General features: G+C 43.0%; 1 protein-coding gene across 1 annotated transcript; it reads right to left on the bottom strand.

The window, feature by feature from the left end:
* Window positions 1-233: 233 nt before the first annotated feature.
* STEEP1 (STING1 ER exit protein 1) lies at window positions 234-17,546 on the bottom strand. The gene is made up of 7 exons (XM_024751850.1): window positions 17,391-17,546; window positions 14,550-14,667; window positions 5,906-5,947; window positions 3,558-3,696; window positions 2,937-3,026; window positions 2,031-2,123; window positions 234-827 (listed from the first exon to the last, which is right to left on the bottom strand). Exons 1-7 carry the CDS (start codon window positions 17,512-17,514, stop codon window positions 765-767), a joined length of 669 nt encoding a protein of 222 aa, XP_024607618.1. The 5' UTR covers window positions 17,515-17,546; the 3' UTR covers window positions 234-764.
* Between the last annotated feature and the right edge of the window lie 9,513 nt (window positions 17,547-27,059).

The raw sequence follows: 27,059 nt of genomic DNA on the forward strand, positions 1-27,059 counted from the left end.
TACACAGACATTTCATTTAAAAAGACATACAGATGGCTAAAAAGCACATGAAAATATGCTCAAAAATTATTAGAGGAATGCAAATCAAAATTACAATGATGTATCACCCCACACCAGTCAGAATGGCTATCATCAGAAAGTCTACAAATAATAAATGCTGGAGAGGGTGTAGGAATGTAAGTTAGTTACAGCCACTGTGGAAAACAGTATGGAGGTTTTCCACTGTGGAAAACAGTATGGAGGTTCCTTTAAAAACTAAAAGTAGAGTATGGAGGTTCCTTTAAAAACTAAAAGTAGAGTTACCATATCCAGCAATCCCACTCCTGGGCATATATCTAGAGAAAACCATGATTCATCTCTAGAAAGCAGGTCAGATGAACTCAAAGACCTCACTGAGGGCTTGGCTTCCCTGGTGGCGCAGTGGTTGGAAGTCTGCCTGCCGATGCAGGGGACACGGGTTCGTGCCCCGGTCCGGGAGGATCCCACATGCCATGGAGCGGCTGGGCCCGTGAGCCATGGCCGCTGAGCCTGCGCATCCGGAGCCTGTGCTCCACAATGGGAGAGGCCACAACAGTGAGAGGCCCGCGTACCGGGGGAAAAAAAAAAAAAAAGACCTTACTGAATGTAGGAGAATCACTGGAAAGACACGTAAAGCCTTCTGCTGGGGCATAAAGGTAGGAACCACTCCATGTAGTCAAGAAAACACTCTTTTTCTTCCTCATCTAAATGCTTGCCTCCAGTCTGGGTTCACAGAAAGGTCCTGATTATTTGAACTGGTTGTCAATCAAGGTTCCCTTCATTTTCGCTTTCTTGGCTTCCAGTTCAGCCTGGAAAGGAAGAAGAGTATATGTCCTGATACATGACATGAAATTCTGATTTTCCTGCCTTATTCTAACTGCCCCAACACTATCCCCTCATGCTCATTTAGTATACAAACTAGAACCGTGTTTCTAAAATTGTGATGAAACTCTAGAAACCGCTTTCCAACCTTTCTGATGTTATGACACACATTGAAGATAATAATATCTGTATGGTAAAATGGGGTAAACACACAGGGCTGTGGTCTCTCAGTGTAGGGATCCCACAGCTCCAGAACCCCTGAAGGACTGGAGGACTCAATATCATGACATATCAGTATCCTGTTTGTGGCAGAACAGGAGGAAGAACACTGTTCTAGAACAGTGCTACCTAAAGTTGTGCAGTCCATGAAGATACACACAAAAATTGAGAGTAAGCATTTAGAAGCTTTTATAGCAATTTGACAGAGCAATAAGAAAGTAAAATCATCTCATAAGAAGAATTCAGGCAAATTCATTTTTATTGCATTTTATAAATTACAAATCTACTCTTGACAAATTTTAAAACAAGAAGCAAGCACTGGTCCTTCACCTCAGAAAATTTGATAAGCAGTGCTCTAGATCACTATGGCAAGGTAAAGCAGCTCTCAAGACCCACTACCTCTGTCACCAAAAACTCCTCTACAGTCAGTAGAATAGACTGGTATACTTTTTGATGAGGCACCAATGCTGGGATGTCTGATTTCAAAGAAATATCATAAGTAACTTATTATCAGGAAAACAGAAACATAGGCACCATCACATATAGACGTGTGTGCTCAACAAAGAGCCTAGGAATAGTGCAGACAGTGGTGGTGGAAGCAGTGCTTTAAGAAGTAGCGACCAGCCCCATCCTGGCGCCCCAATGTAGCCCCACTGTATACCTCGTACCCTGGGAGAGCACCCATGAGCCCCGATCTTGAACTCCTGACCTTGGACCACAAGTAGCAGATTAACTTATCATTCTCGTTAGGGTTGGCTAACAAGAACTAGGGGCCTGGATCCTGTGGTCACTATCCCAGAGTAGGGTATGTACTGACAGCCACGGCCCACGGTTAGACACCTGGCAGCCAGCCACACCATAACCCCCGACAGACTTCTGAAAGGATTCCCCTGCCTGCCGGAGGGTCTTTCAGACCGAGGAACCCAAACAGTCCAGCCCAGCGCCTGCCAGCCCCCGCCCCCGCCACTCACCAGCTCCTGCAGCCGCCTCTTACTCATGCCTTTGCGCTCCAGCTGCTTCTCAATCACCTTGGCATTCTGCGCATACGAGTCAGCAACTTCTCTCTGAGGGAAGAAAGAAGCACCCTTAGACCAGCAGTCTCACCAAAGAGGAGCAACAGAGACCTCGGGAGAAGTTTATACTCCTCAAATTATGAAATTATTACTGAAATGGCAAGACTCTGCTCCCTTTCAACTCTTCAGCTTTTCCACAATCCGGGACAGTGAGATTCAACCGAAACCACATTTAAGTAACAGATAACATCTCTCTGTAAACATCATTATACTGAAACACCATAAAGGTAATTGCTGCTCTTGCTAAGGACAGACTCCCGCACCATCAGAGCTGGACTGGAAGGGACTTGAAAGTGCTGAGTCCAGTAGTTTTTCAACTGAAGAGGGATGAGGAGGGATTTGCCCCCTAAGGCATCTCAAAAAACAGTATGAAAAAAATGACTGGGCCTCCCTGGTGGCGCAGTGGTTGAGAGTCCGCCTGCCGATGCAGGGGACACGGGTTCGTGCCCCGGTCCGGGAAGATCCCACATGCCGCGGAGCGGCTGGGCCCGTGAGCCATGGCCGCTGAGCCTGCGCGTCCAGAGCCTGTGCTCCGCAGCGGGAGAGGCCACAGCGGTGAGAGGCCCGCGTACCGCAAAAAACAAACAAAAAGAGACTGATCTAGTCCAACGCCCTGCTCCTTATCTTACAGAGATGACCCTGAGATCCAGGGAAACAGGAACCAGCCCGGTATCGCAGCGTTTCTTAGTAGCAGAACAAGATCTACGAGCGAAGTTCCTAGTTATTCTGTTACTTAATGCTCTGGTTGGAGAGCCCCCTCCCCCCGCCCCGCATTCCAATTCCCCTGAGAGCAGAAGCACTTACAGCCTCAATCTCCTCTTCCTCTTCATCAATAGTAGACACAGTGACAGAGCTGAACTTGCCCATGTCTTTAGTCCGTTTCGTCATCATCACCTGGAATTGCAGGAAGAGGAATCAGTCTAGTTTACCTCAAGAGGCTCTGTGAGTCGTGTGTGTGTGAGTGTGTATGTGTGAGTGGGTGTGTGCAAGTGTACAGGCCTGGTTCCTGGGGGCAGGGGACCTCCTTGGGACAGGCTGGCCTATCTAAAAGTGCCCATATTTTAATTTGCATTATATTTTTCTAGTATTTGCCATCAAGGGTTTTTAAAAGTATATTTAAAGACTAGCCTTATTCATTCAACGTTTAATTGCTCACACTGGAAAAAGAAGAAATTTCAAAGGAAGTAAATGTGAATAAAAATCATACAATTTCTAACTTTACTCGTAGAGCAGATGTAGGAAAGAAAAGAGAACACATAATAGGTGTTATAATTTTGTAGCATCTGCTTATACACAAAAATGGCATTCTCTTAATAAAGAGAGTGCTCGTGAAGGGCAGTTTCTCATGCACCATAACCTTCTTTAAAACTGTAGGGCTAAATCTGTAGCTGTATTAACCCATCTGTCTCCTTCAGTGATAATTACTTTCTTAGGAGGCTCTTGTTTCTGAGTATATATGTTCGTCTTCCCAAAACCCTGGCCAAACTTGACTACTGCTCCATCCACAATGAAGGTCACAGGAGCATTCTTCGGTTGGGACTGGTAGAAGAGTGGCAGCCCGCACCTGCAAACAGAACAGTGAATCTCAGGGAGGCCTCAGAATGCAAATCCCCAAAACGGTGCTTCACAAAGTGTGCTTAGACTCTGGGAATATTTGTGTTTGTGGCATAAACTGATGATTAGCTCTTCCCAGTGTTTCCCAAAACTACTTGATAAGAATCACTGACAGTTGGGCTTCTCTGGTGGCACAGTGGTTAAGAATCCGCCTGCCAATACAGGGGACACGGGTTTGAACGCTGGTCCGGGAAGATCCCACATGCCGCAGAGCAACTAAGCCCGTGCACCACAACTACTGAGCCTGTGCTCTAGGGCCTGCGAGCCTCAACTACTGAAGCCCACACACCTAGAGCCTGCGCACTGCAATGAAGAGTAGCCCCCGCTCGCCGCAACTAGAGAAAGCCCGCGCGCAGCAACAAAGACCCCTCTCAGCCAAAAATAAAAATTAATTAATTAATTATTTTAAAAAAAGAAGGAGCATAAAGGCTCCACTGCAGTGGTCTGCCAACTAAGCTCTGTAGCAATCGTCATGCTTTCTTTGGTTGGTCATTTCTTTTTTTTAAAATTTTATTTATTTATTTATTTTTGGCAGCTTTGAGTCTTCGTTGCTGCACACAGTCTTTCTCTAGTTGCAGCAAGCGGGGATTACTCTTCATCGCAGTGTGCGGGCTTCTTATTGCGGTGGCTTCTCTTGTTGCAGAGCACGGGCTCTAGGTGCACAGGCTTCAGTAGTTGTGGCACACAGACTCAGTAGTTGTGGCTCCCGGGCTCTAGAGGGGAGCCTCAGTAGTTGTGGCACACCGGCTCAGTTGCTCCATGGCATGTGGGATCTTCCCAGACAGGGCTCGAACCCGTGTCCCCTGCATTGGCAGGCGGATTCTTAACCACTGCACCACCAGGGAAGTCCTGGTTGCTCACTTCTATTATACTTCTTCAGCTAAGTGAAGTAGACCCATACCCATAAGATATGATTAAAGTAGTCTAACAAATCTAATGTGGCTGTAAACTAAAATGCCTTCTTAGCCACTTCCCTGCTTTAATTCTAGTCTGAGTCTTCTGAGAGCCAAGATTGAACTGTAATTCATCAACAAGATTAAACTTATTATAGTTTAATATTCTCACTGTTAACAACCTAAAGCTGGAAATCATATATATCTTTAAATAATAGTCTCTAAAGTTCTTGGGTCTGTAGTCCTATAACAGACTTTATAAATAAGTTTGGATTAAATTACACTATGTGGGGATTTCCCTGGTGGCGCAGTGGTTAAGACTCTGCGCTCCTAATGCAGGAAGCCCGGGTTCAATCCCTGATCAGGGAACTAGATCCCACATGCAGGCTGCAACTAAGAGTTTGCATGGCACAACTAAGGAGCCCGCGTGCCACAACTAAGGAGGCTGCCTGCCACAACTAAGACCCGGTGCAACCAAAACAAATAAAAAATATCAAAAAAAATTACACTGTTACATTTACCATATGACCCAACAATTCCACTCCAAGAGAAAACACATGTTCCCACAAGATTTATACTAGAATGTTCATAGCAGCTTTATTTATAATAGCCAAAGCCATTAACAACTCAAATGCCCTTCAACAGGTCAATGGTTAAACAAACTGTGGTGCAATGACTACTACTCAGCGATAAAGAGGAACAAATTACTGATACACATAACACCTCAGATGAATCCCCAAAGCATCATGCAACATGAAAGAAACCAGATGTAAGAGATACGTATTGTATGTAGTAGAACACATACTGTAGAATTTACATCACATTTTAGAAAAGGTAAAACCACGGTAACAGAAGGCAGATCAGTGCTGGCAAGGGGAGGGGTGAGGAAGGAGACTGATTGCAAAGGAGCACTGGAAACGTCTATGTCACAGGAGTGGTGACGTTACATGGCTCTGTGCTTCTGTCAACACTCATCAAACTGTACACTTAGGAAGGGCAAATTTTATTATATATAAGTTACACCTCAGTGAAAAAAATAATACTATGCTTAAAAACCCATTTTTGTGGCCAGCTGGTCAGAGATGTAACTTGGTCAGTTGCATCTCTTTAAGAAGCATATTGGTATTTGCATAATTGAAGTTTGAAGGCAGGTAAGATTATAGGGATAAAGATATAACAGAGAATTGTCTCCAAATGATTCTTATCCTAACACATCATTGCCTCTACTTGCTTATTCTCGGAGAAACCCACACTGTTAATACTTACTTTGCACATTTCTTCCTGTACTGTCGTTCAATGCCTTCAGGCCTGCACAGAAAATGGAAGTTAAAAAAAAAAGATACAAACAAATCTCATAACCTACCAACCTCACTAGCTCACTACTTCAAATGCTAAAAGGGCTTTTCAAAAGTTATCCTTGGGCTTCCCTGGTGGCGCAGTGGTTGAGAATCTGCCTGCTAATGTAGGGGACACGGGTTCGAGCCCTGGTCTGGGAAGATCCCACATGCCATGGAGCAACTAGGCCCGTGAGCCACAACTACTGAGCCTGCGTGTCTGAAGCCTGTGCTCCGCAACAAGAGAGGCCGTGATAGTGAGAGGCCCGCGCGCCGCGATGAAGAGTGGCCCCCGCTTGCCACAACTAGTGAAAGCCCTCGCACAGAAACGAAGACCCAACACAGCCAAAAATAAAATAAATAAATAAAAATTTTAAAAAATACAGGCAAAACTGAATCAAGCAACGTATAAAGAAGGTTTATACCACATCGCCAAGTGGAATTTATCCCAGGAATGCAAGATTGGTGCAACATACAAAAAAAAAAAATCAATCAATGCAATACACTATAATAATAGAATAAAAGAGAAAACACACATGATCAGCTTAACAGATGCACAAAAAGCATCTGACAAAATTCAAAGCCCCTTCAATATACTAGAAATAGAAGGGAACCTCCTCTACCTTATAAGGGGCATCTATGAAAAATTCACATCTACTAAGCCACATAAACTAACATCATATTTAATGGTGAAAAACTGAAACATTTCCCTCTAAGATCAGGAAGAAGACAGGGATATCCACTCTCAACACTTCTATTCAACACTGTACTGGAAGTTCTAGCCAGGGCAATTAGGCAAGAAAAAGAAATAAAAAGCATTCAGATTGGAAGGGAAAAAGTAAAACCATCTCTATTTGCAGATGATATAATCTTGTATGTAGAAACCCTAAAGCATACACACACACACACACACACACACACACACACACACACACATATACACACTATTAGGACTAATAAACAAGTTTAGTAAAGCTGCAGGATATAAGATCAATATTCACAAATTAATGGTCGTCCTATACACTAGAAATGAACAATCCAAAAACGAAGATAAGAAAACAAGTCCAGTTACAATAGCATCAAAAAGAATAAAATACTTAGGAATAAATTTAACAAAGGAAGTGCATAACTTGTGCACTGAAAACTACAAAACATCACTGAAAGAAATTAAAGACCTAAGTAAATGGAATGACACTTCATGTTCATGGATTGAAGCCTTAATATTGTTAAGATGGCAATACTTGCCAAATGAATCTACAACTTCAACACAATCCCTATCAAAATCCCAGCTGGCTTTTTTGCAGAAATTGACAAGCTGATCCTCAAATTCACATGGAATCGTAAGGAATCCAGAGTAGACAAAACAGTCTTGAAGAAGAACAAAGTTGGTGGACTTGTACATAATTTCAAAACTTAATACAAAGCCACAGTAATCAAGACAGGGTGGTACTGGCATAAGGAAAGACATATAGATCAATGGAACAGAACTGAGAGTCCACAATAAACCCATACATATATGGTTAATTTATTTTCAGTGGTGCCAAGACCATTCAACGGGGGAAAGAATAGTCTTTCAATAAATAGTACCGGGATAACTGGATATCCACACACAAAAGGATTAATTTAGATCCCTACCTCACACTATGTACAAAAATTAACTCAAAATGGGGAGTTCCCTGGTGGTCCAGTGGTTACGGCTCTGCACTTTTCCACTGCAGGGGGCCCAGGTTTGATCCCTGGTCAGGGAACTAAGATCCCACAAGCTGTGTGGCATGGCCAAAAAATAAATAAACAAAAAATTTAAAAATTAACTCAAAATGGATGAATGACTTAAAGGTAAGAACTGGGACTTCCCTGGTGGTCCAATGGTTAAGACCCTGCGCTTCCAGTGCAGGGGGTGTGGGTTCGATCCCTGGTCGGGGAACTAAGATCCCACATAGCAAGGTGCAGCAAAAAAAAAAAAAAAAAAAGGTAACAATCAAACCTATAAAACTGTTAGAATATATAAGTATAAATCTTCAAGACCTTAGATCAGGCAATGGTTTTAAAAATATGATACCTACAGCACAAGCAATCAAAGAAAAAATAGATAAATGGGACAATTAAAATGAAAAACTTTTGTGCTTCCAGGAATACCATCAAGAAAGTGAAAAGGCAACCCACAGAATGGGAAAAAATATTTGTAAATCATATATCTGATAAGGGACTAGTATCCATAATAAAAATAAACAACAATAAAAAACACAAATACTCCATTTAAAAAATGGACAAAGAATTTTTTTAAATTTATTTATTTTATTTATTTACTTTTGGCTGTGTTGGGTCTTTGTAGCTGTGCACGGGCTTTCTCTAGTCGCAGCAAGCGGGGCCTACCCTTCATTGCGGTGCGCGGGCTTCTCATTGCAATGGCTTCCCTTGTTGCGGAGCATGGGCTCTAGGCGCGGGGTTCAGTAGTTGTGGCACGCGGGCTCAGTAGTTGTGGCTCGCGGGCTCTAGAGCGCAGGCTCAGTAGTTGTGGCACATGGGCTTAGTTGTTCTGCAGCATGTGGGATCTTCCCGTACCAGGGCTCGAACCCATGTCCCCTGCATTGGCAGGCAGGTTCTTAACCACTACGCCACCAGGGAAGCCCAAAAATGGACACAGAATTTGACTAGACATTTCTCCAAAGAAGATACATAAATGACCAATAAGGACATGAAAAGCTCAACATCATTAGCCATCAGGGAAATGCAAATCAAAACCACAACGATACCATCTCATACACACTAGGATAGCTATATCAAAAAGGCAGACAATAGGGCTTCCCTGGTGGCGCAGTGGCTGAGAGTCCGCCTGCCGATGCAGCGGACACGGGTTCATGCCCCGCTCCGGGAAGATCTCACATGCCGCGGAGCGGCTGGGCCCGTGAGCCATGGCCACTGAGCCTGCGCGTCTGGAGCCTGTGCTCCGCAACAGGGGAGGCCGTGGCAGTGAGAGACCCGCATAACGCAAAAAAAAAAAAAAAGGCAGACAATAACAATTATTGGCAAGGATGTGGAGAAACAGGAACCCTCATATACTACTGGCAAGAATGTAAAATGGTGCAACTCCTTTTGAAACCACTCTACAAGGTCCTCAAAAGGTTAAACACAGAGTTACCATATGATCCAGCAACTCATACATATCCACCCATGAGAAGCAAAAGCATGTTCACACAGAAACTTGTACACAAATGTTTACAGCAGCATTAGCCATAATACTTTAAAAAGTTAGTTAAAAAAAAAAAACAACACAGGACTTCCCTGGTGGCGCAATGGTTAAGAATTTGCCTGCCAATGCAGGGAACATGGGTTCGAGCCCTGGTCCAGGAAGATCCACATGCCCTGAAGCAACTAAGCCCATGTGCCACAACTACTGAGCCTGCAAGCCTAGAGCCTGTGCTCCTCAACAAGAGAAGCCACCGCAATGAGAAGCACGTACACCGCAATGAAGAGTAGCCCCCACTGGCTGCAACTAGAGACAGCCCATGGGCAGCAACGAAGACCCAACGTAGCAAAAAAAAAAAAAGAATCCATTCTACACATGGATGAATCTTGAAAATATACTAAATGGAAGATGCCAGACACAAAAAGCTACAGGGACTTCCCTGGCAGTCCAGTGGTTGGGACTCCATGCTTCCACTGCAGAGGGCATGGGTTCAATCCCTGGTCGGGGAACTAAGATCCCGCAAGCTGCACGGCACAGCCAAAAAAGAAAAAATGTTCATCTTCTTGAGATATGGAGACTCTAATACAAATAAGACAAGGGTTTTAAGTGGTACAATTATAAAGAAGTGATTAATATGAGCTAGATATTTGGACTTAATGGACCTTGATTTTCTTTCTTGTCCTTAATCTCCAGGAATATGTGAGATAGGAAAGGCCAAAGACAAAATAAAACATTCTCCCTGGTTGTGGTAGCAGCATCTAAGATGGCCCCAATGATTCTTGCCCCCTGGTATTGACATAATAATGTCAATAATCCTTGTATAATGCCCTCCCGCAATGAACACAGCTGACTTGTGACACCAATAAGACACTGAAGAAGCGATGGTGTGTAACTTCTGAGTCTTGGTCATAAAAGACATTATAGCTTCCAACTCCCTCTCTCTTGGATTACTCACACTGTGGGAAGCCAGCTGCCATGTTACGAGGATACTCAAGCAGCCCTATGGAAGATCCTTGTTCTAAAGAACTAATGCTTCTTCCCAACAGTTAGCACTCAGCTGCCAACCATGTGAGTGAACCACCTTGGAAGTGGAACATCCAGCCCTAATTAAAGACTTCAGATAACTGCACCCATGGTTGACCTCTTAACCACAGCCTCATGAGAGACCATCCAGCTAAGCTGTTCTTAAGTTCCTGACCCACAGAAACTATATGAGATGATCAATGTTTGCTGTTCAAAAAAACAAACAACAACAACAAAAAACCATAGGAATACCAGGAGATGAGGATGAACAGGTAGGCTAGGGCCAGATCATAGAGAGCCTTCAGACTTGGATTTTATCCTGCTAGCCAGGATTTTTTAAATTGCGCTCCACAATGATCCCTAAATGAAATCGGATAGGAGAAAGGGGAGAAGTCCTTAATGGGTTGGGCTCAACTCTTCCCCAATCAGAGAAGCTTCTTGCTTATTTATACTTCTGGTAAAAATTTCATTTGAAGAAAGGATTCATTGCTTAAAAACGTTTGAAAGGCACTGCTGTAGGTGATGAAGAGTCACTGAAAGATCTGAAGCAGGAAACTGACATCACGTGCATGTGAGATCATTCAGGCAGTAGACGATAGTCTGGAGGAGAGCGGGGGGGCGGGGGGAGGTAAGAGGACACTTCGATAGCCCAAGCAAGTGATGTTGGGTACCAGAATGATGGCAGTGTGGCTGGGCTGAACAGGAGGAGGCAGCCACAAGACAGACTAGAAGGTAGAATCGACAGTACATGGTGAGTGACTGGATGTGTGCAGGGGATGGCGGGGGGCAGGGATGGATGAGACAAAGACAGGACTGGCTCCCAGATTTCTGCCCCGGGCCACTGCGTGAATGGTGATGTCATCGTAGGAGGAGGAAAAAGAAGGAATTGTGTTTAGCTGACACTTTCAGAGACCTGACTGCAGTGGCTTCAACACAAGAGTTTCTTCTCATGTAAAATAAGTGTAGAGGAAGGCGGTTCCTGGTAATGGTTGAGACCCAAGGATGGCATGGCAAAAAACTCTGCAATCCTTGTGGCCTTCCCTTTCTAGTCCCAGGATGGCTTCTGGTGCTCCAATTATCACACCCATCTTCCAAAAAGCAGGAAGGAATGAGAAGAGTAAAAAGGACTTTCCTTGGAAGCCCCACCCAACAACTTCTACTTCTGTCCATTTTACTTGGCAAAAGCTAAGTCACGTTCAGAATCTTAGGGGGTTTTTGGAGTGGGGAGAAGCTGGAATATGTGCCCTATCTTTACAGACACTGGTATATAGGCAGGTAAAATAGAAGAGTGTTGGAGTGGTGCTGAGTGAACCAATCTGTGGGATTTTCCACGTTAGAGAAATGAGTTTGGCTTTGGTCATGCTGTATCTGAGGTAGAACATCAGGTGAAGAGGTAGAATAGGTAGTTAGATATACAGTTCTGGGCACAGGAGAGAAACGGAGGCAGATCTAGATTTTGTGAGTCATCAGCATATAAGCGTAACTGAGGCCACAAGAGGTGGTGAGAATGGCCAAGGAGAGTATAGAGAGAGAGGGAATAAAATCAAGGTCAGAACCCTGGGGAATGCCAACATTTAAGGGGCAGGAAGAAGAATCCAGAAGACTGAGAAAGCCAAAGAAGTAGAAGGAGAATCACAAGAGTAGCTTCACAGAAGTCAAGGAAGGAGACAGCATCAAGGGAGGCATGGTCAACAAAGATCCAGAGAGAAAAGCACCCACTGGATGGGCAACTGGGGAAGCAATGGATGAGGGAGGGAAGGTACCAGGGAACAACAGAGTCAAAGGAGAGGTACTTTAGAATGGAAGACTTGGAGGTGGAAAGTGACAGGCTCCAGGGCATGCATTAGGCAGACTGCCATATTTTCAGTAACTGGGGCTCCCACACTCATCTGGCTAAAGAATAGGAGGGGTAAGATCAGACTGAAATTTCACCCCTGATAAGAAAGGAGCATGCTAAAGTGGGCCCTTGGAAAGACTGTTCATGATTAGAGCAGGAACCATGTCAACCAAGGGGGAAGTCTACCATGCCTTGTGGGTAAACTCTGAGAACTCTGTGGCCCAACAGAGTCACTTGGCCAGAGGTCACTGGCCTGTGCAACACCTGGCACTAAGGCTGGGCCCAAAGCTGGCTCACTTCCAGGACCAGGCTAACTGGATTCCAGGGTTGCCACTTCAGCCTAGGGCCTCCCAGTTTTCTGGCCTACAGGTGACGGCATCTGCCTTATAGTGCCATAGGAGCCTGTGGCCTAGTTGTGTTGTTAGATTACTTTCTGTATTAACTAATATATATACATTGAATACATATTATCTAGAACTGTTATATATAATTATGACATATGTAATAAATATTTTAGCAATCCTAAAGATAGTCAGTTGAGAATTTTCAAAATCAGAAACCTAAATAAAGGTTAATAGAGGGAGAAAAAGCACAAGAGAATGGATTAGCTTTAGATAGGGCATGTTATTTATAAACCTTCCTATATACCACAATGGAGGACTTCCCCAATGTTACCTGGAGGGCCTTCCTTTGTGAATTTCATGTTTTATAATCTGTGTCCCCACTTGTATCCTGTATATAAGCAATTTTCTCTTCAACTACATAATTCTAGAAGCCCAGTTGTCACAGTGGTGCCTGATTTGGTACTGAATGTCGCCTAGCAATAGTTTCTAACTGTTTTCATTAGTGTGGGCTGATAACAGTTTGGTTTCTTAAATAAACATAGCTAGATGTCAGCCCGTAGCTTTTTCCGGTTCAACACTAGAATATAAGCCCTGTACAGGCAAGGTTCTTTGCTTGTTTACTGGTTGTACTGGTTTGGATAGTGTCCCTTAAAAAGTTATGTCCTTCCAGGAACCTCAGAGTGTGACCTTATTTGAAAAAAGGGTCATTGCAGACATAATTAGTTAAGATGAGGTCACAGAGATGAGCAGAATGTTCCCTTAATTTAATATAACTGGCGTCCTTATAAGAAGAGAAGAAACAGAGACAGAAACACAGGGGAAAAGCCATACAATGATGCAGACAGAGGCCAGAGTGATGCATCTACAAGTCAAGAAATGTCAAGGACTGCCGGCAAACACCAGAAGCTAGGAAGGGGCAAGGAAGGCTCCTCCCCTAGAACCTTCAGAGACAGCATGGCCCTACCGACACAGTAATCTCAGATTCCAGACTCTAGAACTGTGAGACAATTCATTTCTGTTGTTTTAAGCCACCTAGTTTATGGCACTTTGTTATAGCAGCCCTAACAAACTAATATACTAGTATATCCCAGACTTTTAGGACAGTACCTGGCACACAGTAGGAGCTCAATAAATGAAACATTTGCTGAATGAATGAATGGACTTAGAGCAGGATGACCTCTCTGTGGCATTTGGCACCTGTTGATGACCACCCCCTTCCCTCACTTCTTGAATTTCTCTCCTCTCCTGTTTTCCACATCACCAGGTTCTCCTGGTTATGTTCCAATTATTTTGTCTGCTTTTCAAACATCAATGTTTCCCAGGATTATGTCTTCAATCCTCTCTTCTTGCTCCACACACTTCCCATGTAACTGTATCCCTTCCCAGGTTTCAACTCCCCATATACACCAAGGACTCCCAAATCTAAAACAGATCTAACCATGTCACTCCTCTACCTAAAAAAAGAAGATGGCTATTGCCTAAAGATAAAGTCCAAACTTGTCTACTTTAGCATTCTACTCTGTCCTCACCCCAGGATGCATGAACCCCTTCCTGTAGAGTAACTTAGGCTCTAGCCACAAGGGACTACTTAAATTTCCCAGGCACACGATATTTGATGCTTTTAATGCTTCCAGAGTCCCTCCACCTGGAATGCTCCTCCATCTACTTGGTGAAATCCTAGTTCAAGGCCAAACACAAATGCCACCATCTTCTGGTATCCTTCTTGACCACCATTCAGGCAAGATGATCTGCTGCTGTCTGTTTTCCCATAGGCTTCTGTTCACCACACCAGAATTTTATCATATCACAATAGATAATCTGTTCCCTCACTGAGCCATGAACTCTTTAATGGTATATAAGGACAGTGCCTTATTTATCTTTGCTGATCCAGTCCCTAGCTCAGTGCCCGGCACCTGGTGTGCTGGAGATTACAGGTTGAATGAACTCATTCTACTTGCAAAACCCCCAAATTACAGCTATCAAATGGCAACAGAATCACATCTCAGCACCACTTCAACAAAGCACAATAAAGATACGGCTGCATTAACAGAAGTTAGAGACCCACCACAAATGTATTGGGCCCCAAATGGATGACCTGGTCCACACTAGATGGGGTATTTACACTCCTCAGAACTAGACCCCAAGACAACCAGGAAATCCTAGACAGAGAACATCAATCTCTTACCTCCGAAGATACATAGTCTCCTCGTCTTCTGTGTTACAAAACTTGTGGGCGTGTTTGGCAGCATCAATCACACGGGACCGATCCCGGGGCCTCATGGGCAATTTCTCCAACTGACAGTCTGACGGAATGGAGAAAGATTTGGTCACGAGCGCCACTGAAAAATACCCTGAGGCAATCAGAGGCTTTCAGTGGGGCCCTTAGCACTTTCATTTTTACTATAATTATCACGCTTATTGAAGGCTATTATTGAATGTTCCAACTAAAAATGACTTGGTGTCAGGAGACCTGGATTTTAGCCCCAGCTCTGGCTAATCACTTCCTCTCTAGGGCTCTTTCTCCTTACTTGACTATATTATCTCAAAAGTCCTTCCCAGCACTGCAATTCAAGTTTTCTATGAGTATTTCTGATCCTGGTACACTTGGCTTGTGCTATAATGCGTTAGAATGAGAAGAGACGATCAAGCGTCCTGGAATGCCTATGAGGAAGGCATTGATTGGAAAAGTTGGATAAGTGCTTCGGAAAGGAGAGAGTGGGTAGGTGGTATGCTATTATATATATGGTATGTGAATGACCCATCCCAGTTAGGGGAGTTCTGATCCAAAAACAATGAAAACATACAGGAAATAAATTAGGTACAGGTATAAAGCAGACGGAAAATTGATACAATGCAAATTAAGTACCTAAAGGATGACAGAGAAGTCAAGTGATCAGAGTGATTGCAGATTCATGGAGGAGGTGGAGAGGGGAGTTAGCATGAGGCAGTTTGCACATCAGCTCGTGACTCTTCTCAACGACCTGCCAGAGTAGACATTTACTATTCCTAGCTTAAAGGTAAGGGAATTGAGGATTAGGAAGGCTAAGAGATCGGCCACACATTTAATAGGAAGCAGAACAAGAATTCAGACCCATCTCTAAGTGATCAAAAGGGAATTCATTTACTCAGTAAATACGGGAGGGCCTTCTATGTACCAGGCACAGTTGGAACACTGTGCTAAGGATTCAGCAAAGAACGGAGCAGACAAAGACCCTGACCTGATGAAGTTTACGGGCCAGTAGAGGAGGCAGAAATTTTCAAATTAATAATTACATAACATGATCTTGGATAATGATAAGTGCTAATAAAAAAAGTTAGACAAGATATTAAGAGGATGCACCGTGATCCAGATAGTGATAAGTGCTACCCAGAAAAATCAGGCACGGGAAGAGGACAAAGAGTGACGGGGTGCTATTTTAGATAAGGTAGTCACAGAAGGGTTCTCCAAGGAAGTGACATTTCAGCAGAGACCTGAATGAAGTAAGGGGGCATGGAGGGGAAAGGGTTTGAGGCAGAAGAAATACCAATCCCAAAGGCCCTGCGGGCAGGAACATTTTGACAAGACAGAAAAATCAAAAAGGCCGCTGTAGCTGGAGTGCAGTGAGCAAGGGGAAGAGTGTTAGGAGATGAAATCTGAGAGGTAGCTGGAGGTCTGATCACACAGGGTCTCATTATGGACTTTGGTCTTATTCTTGGCATTACAGGAAAACACTGGTTTGGAACAGGACTCTGGGGACAATGAGTGGTGAGCAAGAGACTACTGTGGCAATCCAGGTGAGGGATGGTGGTGGCTTGGAGAAATGGAGGTGGTAAAAAGTAGATTCTAGATAGATTTTCAAGGAAGCACCTGCAGAATTTGTTGATGGACTGGATGGAGAAGTCAAGAATGATTCTGAGATACTCTGTGAAGAGTGGTACCACTGACTGTGATAGGGAAGTCTGAGAGGTACAGTGGAGAGCAGAAAGTAGATCATGAAGTTAATTTTGAACATGGTCTCCCTCTCTCTCTTTTTTTAAATTTTTTTAAAAAATTTATTTAAGTATAGTTGATTTACAATGTTGTGAGAACACGGTCTCTTTAAGTGGTCCATTAGACATCCAAATGGAGACGCTGAGTAGGCAGCTGGAGTTTGAGAAGAGGTTCAGGTTAAAGAGGAACATTTGGGAGTCATCAGCATATAAACGGTATTTAAAGCTTGGGAATGGTTGACATCGCCTAAGGAGTGAGTACAGATTGAGAACAGATGAGAGGACTGAGCCGGAGGGCCGTGCAATGCCTAAAAGTCTAAGACAGAAAAAGGAGCCAGGGGCTTCCCTGGTGGTGCAGTGGTTGAGAGTCCGCCTGCCGATACAGGGGACACGGGTTAGGAAATCAAGGTAGGAGAAAAATCAGTAAAGTGTGGAGTCTTGGATGCAAATGAAGGGTTTCAAGAAGGATGGAGTGATCATCTGTCAAATGCCACTGAGAGGGGATTTAAATGAGCACTGATAATTGACCACTGGAACTGGTAACACGTTCGTTAGTAACTTTGACAAATATGATTTGGATGGTGAGGTGAGAAGGAAAGCCTGCTTGAAGTGAGGGCAAGAAGGAATGGGAAGTGAGGATGCAGAGACAGCCCATATAGGTAATTCTTTTTAGAAGTTTTGCTATAAAAGAAGCAAAGAAATGAGGTTATAGCTGGAGGAGAATGTAGGATCAATGCGGGTAGGAGGTTATTTTCACGTAACATCAGAGCTGTTACAATATACTCGTATCCGGCAGAAAGGTTACAAAGTTTCTAGACGCAGAGTGGGAGGAGAGTGAGTATATTTTTTATGGAAGAGGAATTTAGTTTTGAGAGAGTTCTGGATACAGAATCACAAGGTTAAACAGAAAACCGAAAAGCTGCCCTGGAGTGGGGCGGGATGGGTACGGAGGATTTTGATGGAGAGGGAAATCCTCGCATAGACTCGGCTGCCAGATCACAGCCAGAGGAAATGCGCCCTCGAGAACCCGAAGTTTAGCTCCTTTCAGACTACTCACCCAGCACCAGGACCATCTGGCCGCATAAACAGTAGTAGACGTGAAGGGGCTTCTCGCCGTCGTCATACTCCTCGCGATCCCGGGTATCGGAGCAGACTACGGACCGGGAAACTACTTTAGGCATAGCTCAGAGCAGCACCGGAAAATGAAGGCAAAAGTAAGAGTCGCGCAGAAATGACGTCATCCACTCGTAGCGAATCTCCCCTACGTAGGCTGGTCACGTGTCCATAGTAGTCGTGTGAGCTTCCCGGCCGTACCATTAGGCTAAGATGCATCGTGAGTCTCCCAGAACCTGACCTAAGTTCTCTGGGACTGATTTACTTGGGACACTTAATAATTTAAATTATTCATTTATATTTCTATACACATATACGTATGTATATGCATATATACATATATATAACTAGATATAAGAAAGAACTATTTACACTTTGTATACATGATACAGAGTTTAGGTGTGCCTCCAAAAATTGAGATATAATTCACATAACATAATTTACCCTTTTTTAAAAAATTAATTTATTTTTTGGCTGTGTTGGGTTTTCGTTGCTACACACAGGCTTTCTTTAGCAGCTAGAGGGGCTACTCTGTTGCGGTGCGTGGGCTTCTCACTGCAGTGGCTTCTCTTTGTTGCAGAACATGGGCTCTAGGCGCGAGGGCTTCAGTAGTCGTGGCACGCAAGCTCAGTAGTTGTGGCTCACAGGCTCTAGAGCGCAGGCTCAGTAGTTGTGGCGCGTGGGCTTAGCTGCTCCGCAGCATGTGGGATCTTCCCGGGCCAGGGCTTGAACTCGTGTCCCCTGCATTAGCAGGTGGATCCTTAACAACTGAGCTACCAGGGAAGTCCCATAATTCACCCTTTTAAAGTGTATAATTCAGTGGGTTTTAGTACATTCACAGAGTTTTGCAGCTATCACCACTACCTAATATTTTCATCATCCCCAAAAGAAATCCCATATCCCTTAGCAGTCACTCTCCCCACCTTTTTCCCAGCCACTGGCAACTACTAATCTAACTTTCTCTCTCTGGATTTGCCTCTTCTGGACATTTCATATGAATGAAATCATATAATATGTGGCTGTTGGTATCTGGCTTCTTTCACTTATGTTTTCAAGGTTCAACCCTGTTGTACCATGAATCAGTAAAAAAGTAGTAATGAATCGGTAAAAAGGAACTTCATTCCTTTTTATGACTGAATAATATTCTGTTGTATGGATATACCACATTGTGTTTATTCATTCATCAGTTGGTGGACAATTGGGTTGTTTCCATTTTTGTGATATAAAAAGTAGTGCTACTATGGACATTGGTGTCCAGGTTTTTGTGAGAACATGTGTTTCTATGCTTTTATGTTTTGTGAGGACGTATGTTCTCTTGGGTGTTTACTTAAGAGTGGAATTGCTGGGCCATATGATAACCTTATGTTTAACTTTTTGAGGAACTGCTAAGAGTGTTTTCCAAAGCAAGTTTATTATTTTACATTTCACATTTACCACCAGCAATGTATGTGGGGTTCTGATTTCTTCACGTCCTCGCCAATAATTATCTTTGTCTTTTTTATTACAGCCATCCTGGTGAGTGTGAAGTGGTATCTCACCGTGAGTTTGATTTGCCTTTCTCTGATGGCTAATGATACTGAGCACCTTTTCACATGCTTATCTTCTTTGGAGAAATGTCTATTCCAATCCTTTGCCCATTTTTAATTGGGTTATTATTATATTGTTCAACTGTGAGAGTTCATTATATATTTTTGGATACTAGACCCTAATCATGTAAATGATTTGCAAATAGAGGCATCTTAATGATCCCGTTTGCCACAGGTTTAGGGAACATCTTCCACCCTTCCTTCCTCAACCCAGAAACTCTCCCAGAATGCTCTCTGTGGAGGACCAGAGCCTGGGGCAATCCAGAATAAGGACATTGAGACAGTTTGCATTGGATAGCTTCAAGTGATGACACCAAAATAGTGGATATTTAACAGAGAACTTACTGAAGGAAGCAGGAGCTGGTGACCAGAAAACTGACAGGTTAGCTGGAAGAAGTGTGGTGTTCAAGATACACAAGATGTAAACCAATGAGAATGTAAAGCAATCTGCTAGCCCTCAAATGAACATGAGTTAATAAAGTAGAAAAGAAATGTCAAGTCTTAAAGAATCATAGCGTTTGCTCCTTAGATATTAGTCCAGTGTCATCCCTATGATTCTATGTTCTTTATAATAGTATTTATTGATCTTCTACTGTGTGTTAGGCACTGTGCTACATACTGGTTGCATAGTGATCAATTATAAATAGTCTCCCTCCCTCAAGTGGCTTAGTCAAGCGCAGGGGTGGGTAAAGGGCTAGAGAGTAAATATTTTAGGCTTTGAGAGCCAAGAGGAAAAATCAAGAACATTATGTAGGTACTTATATAATGAGAGAAAACAAATTTCCACAAATGTTTTATCAATGAAATTCAAAATATAATAATAACTGAGTATAATTTTTTGCATAATACAGATCTCCTAATAAGAATGGCATTCTTTTATGGAGAGGATAATATTTCACTTAATTAGGGTTCAAAGTGAGTGTTTCCTATCATCAAATCAGTTACAATCTCAATACACTTATTATTTTTTTTTTTTTGGCCGTGCCACGCAGCATGTGGGATCTTAGTTCCCCGACCAGGGGGTGGAACCTGTGCCCTGGAAGCACAGTGGAAGCGCAGAGTCCTAACCACTGGACTGCCAGGGAATTCCCCTGTTTTGGGGTTTTTTTTCAATATATTTTTAAAGGTTTTTAACTTGTTTCAATTGGTCAAGATTTTTAGGAACCTCACTTTTAATCTGTAATAAAAGTTTACAACTTGATTTTTTTAAGAGTTAACAAACTGCAAGCACCTGTTAATAAAGGTCTTAATAAAAAATCTGTTACAAATATTTATCCATTAATGCTTGTCTGTAATGAAATTTATGTATTTCATCTTTGAGAAAAATCTTAACACAGATAAGTACTGCCATATACTGATATCAATCCACAGGCACCTCCGGACTTCCCCGGTGGTCCAGTGGATAAGACTCCATGCTCCCAGTGCAGAGGGCCTGGGTTCAATCCCTGGTCGGGGAACTAGATCTCACATGCATGCTGCAACTAAGAGCCCACATGCCAAAACTAAAAGATATCACATGCTGCAGTGAAGATCCCACGTGCCACAACTAAGACCCGGCGCAGCCAAAAATAAATAGACAGATAAATAAATAAATTTTTTTAAAAAGAATTGCAAAATGGTGACAATTGAGTATTAAGTCAAATGCAAGGTCCTTCTGAAAGCAGAGCTCTATGCAGTTGTACAGGTTACATGCTTATGAATCCAATTCTAGTTTAAGAGAACTGGCTTCATAGGCATGTAAAAAAATCCACAGGCATCTGAGTTTTAATTGAGCATATTCATCTCTTAGATGGCACTTATAGAATTCTATCAGATTCTTCTCTTGACATTTGCCTTTCAGTATGTTGTTACATTGCAGAATAATCAATTCCAACTGAAGTTTAGGTGGAAGCTCCTCAACTGCACAGTTAGATTGCTTTTGAAATACAGAAATTTCCTTTGCACTTGCATCAGGGTCCAAAAAGCACCACTGGAACTGTAATCTGAGCTCAGAAAATATATCCACTGCAAATCTGCGTGGGATTGCAAATCTTGATTTTTTGTTTTAACATTTGACAGCACGGGAAGCAATTAAGTAACTAGACATTACTTGTGGTTCAAAAACTGTCAGTTGTCATCGAAGTGATTTCACTGCAGTATAAATTTCACATGTAAGCAGCGTTTTGCCTTGTAAGTTTAGGTTAAATTTATTAAGTGACATTGTTACCTCTACAGCAGAAGCTAATTCCACTCAGTGTTCAATAATAGTGGTTGAGGGTGATTCTTCTGGCTCAGAAAATTCTCAATCCCAGCCATGAGCTATAAAAATACAAAAACAAACAAACAAAACAACAACAAAAAACCTTACAACTGCTAAGTTGTTGAACTGCCGTTGGTAGGGCAAGTCAGAATATTCAGCCTCTTTTTCTGACAAAAATTCATGAAATTGACAATGGTTTAGTCCATGAGAGTGAATGAAGTTCACTGTTGACACGAATGGTTGAATAACACAAGATAGATTAAAATGTTTTCCTGCGAAGTACCTGCTGTTCAATAATATGTAACAAATAACTATAGGATTTAAACAACTTACATTTTCGCAAACTTTGTACATTTGTCCAGCTAAGCCTTTTTCTTCTTCATACACGTTTGAAATGCATCTTAGCAGATTCTGCTTCAGGTTGTATTGAATTAGTGGTCTCTTGACTTTTTTGAAAATATTCTCATTTGCCATCATCTACAGATTATCCATACAGGCCAATTCTTCCATCGCTTTAAACTCAGCATTGACTCTTCAAATAAACAACAACAACTGAGGAGTATTATTAAGATCTGTCAACTTATAAAGAGACAAGGAAAACCACTTGAAATAATTTGCCCTGTTTTTTAAATGACTATTGATGTTGCTTCCAATGTCCTCAGCTTTTTGAGCTGCTGTTCTTGGTGAAAGGCTAATAGTCTTTTAAAAGTTCATTTTCCCTGGACACATTTCTTTGGCTTCTGCAATCAAACACGATTTAATTAACTCACCATCAGTAGATGGCTTTCCTTGCTTGGCTAACAAATGAGCCACTCAGAAACTTACTTTGGCAGCAACCTCATTTTCATTTTTAATTTTTGTGAAGCATTTTGCTATGGTAAGGTATTCTATTTTAAACTTTCTAATTTTTCTAATCATTGCTTTCCTGTGAACTGGGAACATTGTAATGAGCACTTAGTTTGGTAATGTCGATGTATATCATATTCTTTTAGCCATGCTACAGCGTCATTGTGTAATAAACACAGTGTTTTGACATCTAAATTGATGACCAAGTAATCTACACTCCACTGTGCCTTAAAAGCACAACATTCAAAATCCACTTTTATTTTCTTGTTTTGACATGCTAGGTATGCACTTGTAATAAAAATAACAATAATAATGCCAAAACACAAGTGATACGAGTGGTACCCAAAATGCTGTTGAGATATAACTGTGTCACCATGGTTCGTAGTGTACCGACCAACAGTGGGAAGTGATGAGGGCACCACATACACTTTCTGTCACAGCTACTCCACTCTGCTGTTGCAGCATGAAAGCAGCCATAGTGAAACTTTATTTATGGACATTGAAATTTGAATTTCATGTCATCTTCATGTGTCATGAAATATGATTAAATACTATTCTTCTTTTGATTTTTTTTCAACCGTTTAAAAATACAGAAAAACATTCTTAGCCTGCAGGCCATAGGAGGAATGCTGGCAGGCTGGATTCGGTTGTAGTTTGCTGGTGGATGTGGCTGATTTGTTTGAATTCTCACGTGCAACACTGTAGCCATTTGTATTAGTTTCCTTTTGCTGCTGTAACAAACTACCACAAACTCAGTGGCTTAAGAAAATTCAAATTTGTTATCTTAGGGTTCTGGAGATCAGAAGTCCAAAATCAATCTCACTGGTCTAAAGTCAAGGTGTCATCCAGGCTGATTGCTCCTAGAGGCTCCAGTGGAAAAGTCATTCTCTGCCTCTTCCAGCTTCTAGAGGCTGCCAGCAACCCTTGGCTCCTTGGCTGGTAGCTGCATCACTCCAATCTCTACTGCCATCATCACAGGGCCTTCTCTCTGAATTCAGACTCCTCCTTTCCTTTTATAAGGACCCGTGTGATTATTATCAGGGCCACCTGTTTAATCCTGGATAATCTCCGTATCTCAAGATTCTAAATTTAATCACATCTGCAAAGTCCCTTTTGCCATATAAGGTAACATGTTCACAGGTTTAGGACATGGAGATTAGCACATGGAGGTCTTGAGGAGGGGTGCATTATTCAGCCATGCCTTTGTTTTCCTCTATTCAGCAGTTCAGCAGGTAGTGAAAGCCTATGTTCATGGCCCTAATTTCCCCATTTCTCTAAGCTTCACCATTTCTCTCTCCTCTCTCCCTCCCCCTATCTCTTTCTCTCCTTGTGTTCTAGGGGCTATAAATGGACAGCATACTACTACCTTTACTGCCAAGAACACACACTGTGACAACTGGTGTCTCCTGTGTAGGTGATCCTCTTGATTTGTCTTCCAAGATTATTGGAGTCAAGAAAAATCTTTTGATTTTATTTTCTGTTGTTCCTTGGTTGTCATTTGTACTGAATTTTATTGATAGAAGTGGGAACTATAGAAAAATAAAATTCCTTGCCTTCACTGGCTAACAGAAATACAAACTCCCAGCCTCATAAGGCAGGAGATGATATTTTATTTGGTTTCTCTCTCCAACCCCAAATAGTTGAGGAAAATCACAATCTATTCTGCATTTTGAAAACAAGAACAAAATTCCACAATTTCCCTAGTCATATAGTCCCATATTTTTCCTCCCTTTTAGGAAAATGCTCAGATCCTTGCCTCTGAACAATTTGGAATTTTTAATCTTCTCTGCAGCTGCATTGCTAACACACTTTTCTTTAAATTGAAAAGGACCTCTAGTTTCTTGACCCCTGTTCTTGGGGGGAAGGGGGGATGCTTGCCTGTGAAGAGGGTATTTCTTCAAGATGTCAAGGTGAGAACGGGATGGAAGGGATGCTCGGCCAGCTCTGCTATAGTTAGTATATTCCAGCCCTATAATCGCCTGTGCTGGAGAACAATCTTCTGTGTGCTGCTTGCTATGACAACCCTGCTTCTGATGGGGAATGTGAGGGCACAGCGTTCCTGCAAAGCAATTCCATTGTGCAGTCAGGGAACACTCTCCCCACATCCCAGTGCCCCAGGGCTTCCAAACTGCTTCGGTTCACGCTCTTGATTTTTCCTCATTAGGTAGTCAAAGAGCTATTCCTTAGCTATACAGCAAAGGAGTTGCAGAAAACAGGCCTGCAACAAACTCAAACACATCTCTAGCCTTCAATGAGTTTTAGACATTTATACCCAGTCCCTTATATCCAGGAGCCTCCCAGACTCTCTCCTCCTCTCCAGTACATTCTATGCTGCTTCTCAGTAGGATGTTTTCAGTACATCTCTCTTGGGCTCAAACACCTACAAAAGCTGCCTATCAAGCCTAAATTCCTCATCCTCGCATTTGAGGGCATTTCATTAACTTCTGTCATCCTCACTTTTCCAAGCCAAGGTCTCGTCGGTCTGCATTAGCCACTCTAATCTGCCCACTACCCCCAGATCCTGGTTAAGCTCCATGTCCATGCTCGTGCTGTTGCCCTCATAGAAACTGAGTTTCTCCCTCCCAAGCCCTGCTTTCATCTCTTCTGAAACAGCTTTGAAATAGACCCATTCCAGGAAGCTTCTTCTAACCCCACCAGACTGATGATTCCCTTGCTGTACAGCCCCTCAGCATCTGTGGATTCACATGTTTCTGCTATGTATCTTGCTGCTGCTCTGGAGGGAGAATTCTAAGATGCCACCCCCTTCCTCAAGATTTCTGGTCACTTCTTTCAGCTATTCAGTCAAACACTAATCTAGGTTCTGCTATGAGGCAAATTTGTAGATGTAATTAAGGTCCCAAATCAGATGATTTTAAGATCAGGAGATTATCTGGGGTGGGCCTGACCTAATCAGATAAGGCCTTAAAGTGAACTGGGCTCTTCCTGGAGAAAGAGATTCAAACTGTGAGATGAAAAAATATATATACGTTAAAAAAAAAGTGTGAGAGGGATTTGATGGGAGAGAAATTCTCTGTTGCTGGCTTTGAAGATGGAGTAGGCCACGTGGCAAGGTATAAAGGTAACCTCTAGGAGCTGAGACTGGTCCCCAGCTGGCAGTCACTGAGGAAATGGGGCCTTCAGTCTTACAGCCACAAGGAATTGAAGTTGGCTAACAGCTTGTGGTAATTTGTTAAACATCAATAGAAAACTAACGCACTTGCTTTCGTAGACCTTGCTTTTGTTGATTTCATATGTGCGTATTAGTAGACTGCAAGCTCCTAGATTAGAGGAAAAGGAGGTTTTAAATTTATTTTTGTAACCCCTTCCCATCACAGCCATAATGTGATGCTATTAGGGAGATTTGCCTTAACTCATACGTTGGAGTTAATGGGAGATATAAATCCTTGGCCATGAGAGTACTTGTTGTAAAGCAGCAGCTAGAATCACTACCACTGTCAAGTGCCTCCTGCCTCCCATGTTAAAAACAACTTCCTGCACATCTGATATCTTCTGGACATCTTCACGCGAATGTCTCACTAGTCCCATGAACTCAGTAAGTCCCCAAATGTCCTCTCCCAAAACTGCCCCTCCCTCTCTATTCTGTAATTCTGGTAATGGCACCTTCAAACCCCCAATTATCTTGGAGGTTAGAACTTGAGCCATTGTTTGTTTGTTTGGCCACGCCACACTGCAGTGCACCGTGGGGCTTGTGGGATCTTAGTTCCTGGACCAGGGATCGAACCTGTGCCCCCTGCAGTGGAAGCGTGGAGCCCTAATCACTGGACCGCCAGGGAAGTCCCCAGAACTTGAGCCATAGTTGACTCCTTCCTCTCTCTTGCCCCCACATTCTATCTGTTGCCAGGTCCTCTCCATTTATCCCCTCCTCTCCATGTTTATTGTCTTTGCCTGGTTCAGTATCTCTCACCTGGAATACTTCAAGAGTCTCCTAGTTGCTGTCCTGGGACCCATCTCTGATGAGCACAGCTCTGATCATGTCGCTTTTCTGCTCAACCACCTTCCAAGGAAGCCATTAGCTTGGCATTCAAAACTCTCCATGACTTAACCCAAACCTACCTTTCTCATATTTTCAAAAATCCTTAAATGAGTATTTTGCCTACATTCTATGTTATTTTGGGTTGACTTTTTTTTTTTTTTCCCGGTACGCGGGCCTCTCACTGTTGTGGGCTCTCCCGTTGCGGAGCATAGGCTCCGGACGCAGCAGGCTCAGTGGCCATGGCTCATGGGCCCAGCCGCTCCGCGGCATGTGGGATCCTCCCGGACCGGGGCACGAACCCGTGTCCCCTGCATTGGCAGGCGGGCTCTCAACCACTGCGCCACCAGGGAAGCCCTTGGGTTGACCTTTTAAAAAATATTCTTTAAAACTGTTATTGCTTTTGCAGGTCCACATACTAACTGTGACTCTTCCCTGCAACCTGCAGCTTTTTCACGTGCATCTTACCGTTACTTTACTTCAGACTCACTGCTCTTCCAATTCTCTGCAGTCGGATATTCTCATACCTTGGACTCTTCTGAACATATATTAGCTGCTTGGCTTGTTGAACTGCCAAGGGGAAATGTGGTTCCAGAGCCAAATTGTGAGTGCCCAAAGCTAAAGCCTCATTCTGCTTGCCTGCAGCTCTCATTCCCTCCCCCAGGACACACAACACCATTTCATTCTGCTTTGGGGGTGATCATTGGCCTAAATGTTGGGACCCAAATCCCGCACATTCACCCCATAGAGGACGGACCCACATTTCATAGAGAAGCGACCCTCGACCTCATAGTCGAGGTCGATTTATTCTTTGGATTTTCAGTCATTTTAAGCAGTCACACATCCTCCTCCCCAGTCTCCCGTGTCCGCAGGGGGTGTGTCCCCTAGACTTCCGGCTTTTGGACAACCGGTTTTGCCTCCACCCACTCCCACCTCGAGATCTCGAGATTG

Source organism: Neophocaena asiaeorientalis, unplaced genomic scaffold, assembly GCF_003031525.2.
Source record: "Neophocaena asiaeorientalis asiaeorientalis breed wild unplaced genomic scaffold, Neophocaena_asiaeorientalis_V1.1 scaffold659, whole genome shotgun sequence".
NCBI lineage: Eukaryota > Metazoa > Chordata > Mammalia > Artiodactyla > Phocoenidae > Neophocaena > Neophocaena asiaeorientalis.

Coding starts and splice junctions, on each gene's coding strand:
- STEEP1 (XM_024751850.1), bottom strand. CDS start 17,514: ATGCCTAAAGTAGTTTCCCGGTCCGTAGTCTGCTCCGATACCCGGGAT. Junction 5,948..14,549: donor GAGACTATGTATCTTCGGAG/GTAAGAGATTGA, acceptor TTTTCTGTGCAG/GCCTGAAGGCATTGAACGAC. Junction 3,027..3,557: donor AACAAGAGCCTCCTAAGAAA/GTAATTATCACT, acceptor CTGCAATTCCAG/GTGATGATGACGAAACGGAC.